This window comes from Elephantulus edwardii, unplaced genomic scaffold (genome assembly GCF_000299155.1).
Source record: "Elephantulus edwardii isolate Elephantulus edwardi_28Jun2011 unplaced genomic scaffold, EleEdw1.0 scaffold00044, whole genome shotgun sequence".
NCBI classification, from domain to species: domain Eukaryota; kingdom Metazoa; phylum Chordata; class Mammalia; order Macroscelidea; family Macroscelididae; genus Elephantulus; species Elephantulus edwardii.
Genome location: NW_006399794.1, coordinates 3,631,514 through 3,636,216, shown reverse-complemented (window position 1 = coordinate 3,636,216; position 4,703 = coordinate 3,631,514). Strand labels below are relative to the sequence as shown.

The following is a 4,703-nucleotide window of genomic DNA, read 5'->3' as shown; positions in this document are numbered from 1 at the left end:
AAGGTCACAGAACAATATCCTGATGATGTTGAGGCTTGGATTGAGCTGGCACAAATCTTAGAGCAGACTGATATACAGGTATTTTATAATTGAGTATTGCCTTTTATCTCCTACCTAATCTGTGTTTTTGTAAGCATGCTAGACTATTTCTCTTTTATTTTAACTTCTCTCTGCACCATACAATGCAGGGTGCCCTGTCAGCCTATGGAACTGCAACACGAATCCTTCAGGAGAAAGTGCAGGCTGATGTTCCCCCAGAAATTCTGAATAATGTGGGTGCCCTCCATTTTCGACTTGGAAACCTAGGGGAAGCAAAGGTAGGGTGGCACAAATGTTCTTTTCTACTTTATCAAATTGGCTAGATTTATTTAGACTTAATCAACTTAATTTTTTTTAAAACACAACTTTCTGCTCTTGTTTTAATAGAAATATTTTTTGGCATCATTGGATCGTGCAAAAGCAGAAGCTGAACATGATGAGCATTATCATAATGCCATTGCTGTTACAACGTCGTACAATTTAGCCAGACTGTATGAGGCAATGTGTGAATTTCATGAAGCAGAAAAACTATATAAAAACATCCTACGAGAGCATCCTAATTATGTTGACTGTAAGTATTTTAAACTATATTTTATATAGTAAAATTTCTACACCAGCAGCTAAAAATTTGCATGAGGGGGCAACATCCTTTCTGAAAACAGTTGTGATTATTTTTTTTTTAATGTTAGATGTTCTGATTTCCTTAAGACGGATTTATTGCCTTTAAAAAGAGATGTTCGCTAATGACACTTAATATTTTAGTTTGAAATTAAAAGAAACAATTAAAAGCCACTTTATGTTATTTAAGTGGAAGAACACAGCTTGGACTTCAAATCTTCTCCCCAGTAGTTCCTGTTAGACCATGCTTTTGCTATTTTATCATGTGATAAAGCAGCCTATTAAGTAAAGCCACTGGGAGTGATGGACATTGGAGAGAAATTGGAAATAGATGAGCTCCAGGGTTTTTAAAAAGCTGAAGAAGAAAAACTAAAGAACAACATCTTACAGGAGTATTCTAGTAATGTTGACTATTAAGAATTTTAAACTATGGGTTTTTGTAAAATTCCTACAGTCGCAACAGATCTAGGATTGGGAAGGGAGTAGCAGAGAAAAATCTCAGATTTGGAACAAACCATAGGACTTGATGGTGGTGAAGTTACTCTTTATCTTGTTAGGTTGTTAAATAGCTAAATTAATGTTTGAGCTATTTACCTGTGGAACTCTTTTTGTCATCATATGAATGAACAAAAATTATTGTTCCAGAAATAAGACTTTAATCCTATGACCCTTTATACCTGATATCTTAAACATGAAAAATTTTAAATATATCTTTATAGGCTACTTGCGCCTAGGAGCCATGGCCAGAGACAAAGGAAACTTTTATGAGGCTTCAGATTGGTTTAAGGAAGCTCTTCAGATTAATCAGGTTGGTAACACTAGTTCTTAGTTTTTTAAAATAATAATTTTTGTGTTTCGCCTGGGTAAATAAGTTTTTCCTTTAAATGGCTGTCCCTATTATTTTTCTAGTAATCACAGCATCTTCTTGGGGCCATGTGTACATAAAAAATCTGGAAAGTTCCCGAAGTGTTTTCTCCTGCCATGTGCACAAGATTGTTTTCCATTATTTCATTCCATTGCATTTTTTTAATAGCTTTTTTTTATGTTGAGAACTACACACTAAATTGACTTTACAACTTACTAATGATTTTTATCAGTCAGTTTGAAAATCTGTTGTAAAGTAACTGGTTGTTATTGTTGTTATGTACTATCGAGTCGGAACCAATCCATAGCTGACCCTCAGAGTGGGTTTTCAGAGGCAGTTAATCACATGGGAAGTGATTGCCCATCTTTCTCTCATGGTGCAGCTGGTTGCTGGTTTAGAACCCTGTGCCTGCAAGATTGCAGCACAGCTCCTTACGACTAGGCTGCCAGAGCTCCCTAAGTAACTGGTAGACCTCTCCAATTAATAACTAATTGCAGCTACAATGGAAAGATAACTGATTTCTGTCTATCTAAATATCAGATTTTACTTCTTAGTAGCATTAATTTGTGTTTCAGGATCATCCAGATGCTTGGTCTTTGCTTGGTAATCTTCATTTGGCTAAACAAGAATGGGGTCCAGGTCAGAAGAAATTTGAGCGGATATTAAAACAACCATCCACACAAAGTGACACCTACTCTATGCTGGCACTTGGCAACGTGTGGCTCCAGACCCTGCATCAGCCCACCCGAGATCGAGAAAAAGTAATTTATGCTTGCCTTTTAAAACAACATTAATGCTCTGCATTCATTTGAATTTTTATTTGTAGTATTTGTTTCTTGTTTTAGGAAAAGCGCCATCAAGATCGTGCTTTGGCACTCTATAAGCAAGTGCTCAGGAATGATGCAAAGAATCTGTATGCTGCCAATGGCATAGGTGATCATAAGACTGGGTGGGAGACCCTCGGTTGAACTGAAGGCTTAGGGGACAGTGTTTGATACTAGAATTTCTTGACAAATTTAATAAATGTGCTGTTTTACAACGAGATTTTTAGTTGTTTTTCTGGCTGTTTACAATTAAAAAAACCTTAAATTGTGAACTTTTTTTTTAACTTTAGGAGCTGTGTTGGCCCACAAAGGCTATTTCCGTGAAGCTCGTGATGTATTTGCCCAAGTGAGAGAAGCAACAGCCGACATCAGTGATGTGTGGTTGAACTTAGCACACATCTACGTGGAGCAAAAGCAGTATATCAGTGCTGTTCAGATGGTAATGTCTTCTTGTTCAAGATTTGTTCATTGTTGAGTAGGGGTTTTATTAATCGTTCCAGCCAAGTCATGGTTCAGGGGCTTCATGCTATTTCTGTGATTCTCTTTAGAGGTTTATAACTAGGCAGTGTTAAGGTCAAGCTTGGCATCCACACAGTTTTGTTTTTTACTCTACCCCTAATTGCATGCCTTAGGCAAAGGACGTTCTGTTCATGTGTCAGTTTCTCTATCTATAAAATGCAGATAATTGTACCTTAAAACCACAAAGAAGTACTTCACACTTACATGCTTATTATCAGTAAATGTTCAGTCAGTGGTAGGATTGAATATTTCTTTTACCTCCTTAATTTTCAGATGGCCAAACTGAGTTTCAGCAAGAGAGACTAATTTTTTTTAAATAAAATCATAAAAAGCCCCAAGGTTATAGTGTTTTGTAACTGTAGAATATTATAGAGAACTTTAACTTGTAATAAAAGAATCATAGATAGCTTTTATAGCATATAAAAAAGCAAAAAGATAGAAAACCAATTTGCTCTATACACTTGGACTCAAATCACAGTAAAAAAGGTTTTAAAAAGTAAAACAGAGCACTTAAGCGCTGTGGAAAACACTAAGATAGTGAGAACAAGCTTCTATAAAAAGGTAGGAAAAAAAAAGATGTTTGGATGGAAATGGTTGACCTATTTCCTAAGAAGCATAGAACTGATTATCATTAGTGTCTAGACAGTTGGAAAGACACAAGTCATAGGGACTCATGGAGTTCCATTTGCTCATGGTAAGTAACTTCAGGAGCTGTGGTTTTTAGATGGGCCTTTCTAATCTACAGGATGGTAGTGTTGTCTTTGGTAAATTTTAATATAGATTGCTTGGGATGTTCAAGGCAAAACTCTCATTATCCCCTGAAAAACACCTTGCCTATGGTAAGATATATTCTGTGGTCAAAAAAATTTATGTCATAGTTAACACTGGCATTCCCTTATTAGCTATATTAGAGAGATTAACAGCCATAAAACTCATCATGCTGATAGATTCCACAAGATACTACATAAGGATGGTAGAGATATAATCCAGAAGAAGCAGATAATAAACTTATTAAGTGGCTGAAAGTTGAGAAAGTTGAGCAATCTCCTCCTGCGCGATTAACTGCCTCTGAAAACCCACTGGAGGGACTGCTTTGGGTTGGTTTTGACTCAGTGGTACTCAACAAAAAGTGGTTGATCAACTGATTCTAGAAAGTATTGTTAACCTGTTTATTCTTGCAGTGTTGTAAGAAAAATAAAATGTAAAGCATCCTAAATTTCAAATGAAAAAACTTACCTGAGTATTTCATTTTCCAAATGATCAGATATTTATGTTGTGAAAATGTATTCTGGTGGGTATCAAAAATTATTTCTTGAGTAATTTTTCTGAAATTATAACTAGTCATTCAAAGGGCAAAAAGTACTTTTTCACAGAGACTTAAACTATCTTGACAAAATAAAAATATCTCATCTTTGTTGTACTTTATCATTTTCTTTTTTTTTTGTAGTATGAAAACTGTCTCAGGAAATTCTACAAACACCAGAACACTGAAGTTGTGCTCTATTTGGCCCGGGCCCTCTTCAAGTGCGGGAAATTACAAGAATGCAAACAGACTTTACTGAAGGTAAGGTAACCCATTTCTCTGCTGCATTTTCTTTTTTTAATTCTGTATTTCAAAATACTGGCAGCGCTGGTGGCGTCGCCTGTAGGGAGTTACGCTGCTAACCCAAGGTGGCACCTCTCTGATGATTTACTCCACCAGCAGCTCCTTGGGTCAAAGAGGGGCAGTCTTTTCCCCTGCATTTACAGCCTCAGAAAACCCATTGGAGGGACTTCTGTGAATCGATTCCAACTCAATAGCAATGAGCTTAAGATTTTAGGAGAAGAGGGGGGTTTTT

The 4,703-nt window shown here is 36.3% G+C and overlaps 1 protein-coding gene across 1 annotated transcript in view; it reads left to right on the top strand.

Annotated features, from left to right (window-relative positions):
• Positions 1-4,703, top strand: part of CTR9 (CTR9, Paf1/RNA polymerase II complex component) — a 47,278-nt gene that overhangs the window by 34,630 nt on the left and 7,945 nt on the right. The window contains exons 7-14 of the mRNA XM_006885593.1: positions 4-78; positions 189-317; positions 427-610; positions 1,377-1,465; positions 2,098-2,283; positions 2,368-2,455; positions 2,637-2,785; positions 4,313-4,429. Of these exons, the coding sequence (XP_006885655.1) occupies positions 4-78; positions 189-317; positions 427-610; positions 1,377-1,465; positions 2,098-2,283; positions 2,368-2,455; positions 2,637-2,785; positions 4,313-4,429 (1,017 nt within the window). The remainder of the gene's footprint in view (positions 1-3; positions 79-188; positions 318-426; positions 611-1,376; positions 1,466-2,097; positions 2,284-2,367; positions 2,456-2,636; positions 2,786-4,312; positions 4,430-4,703) is intronic.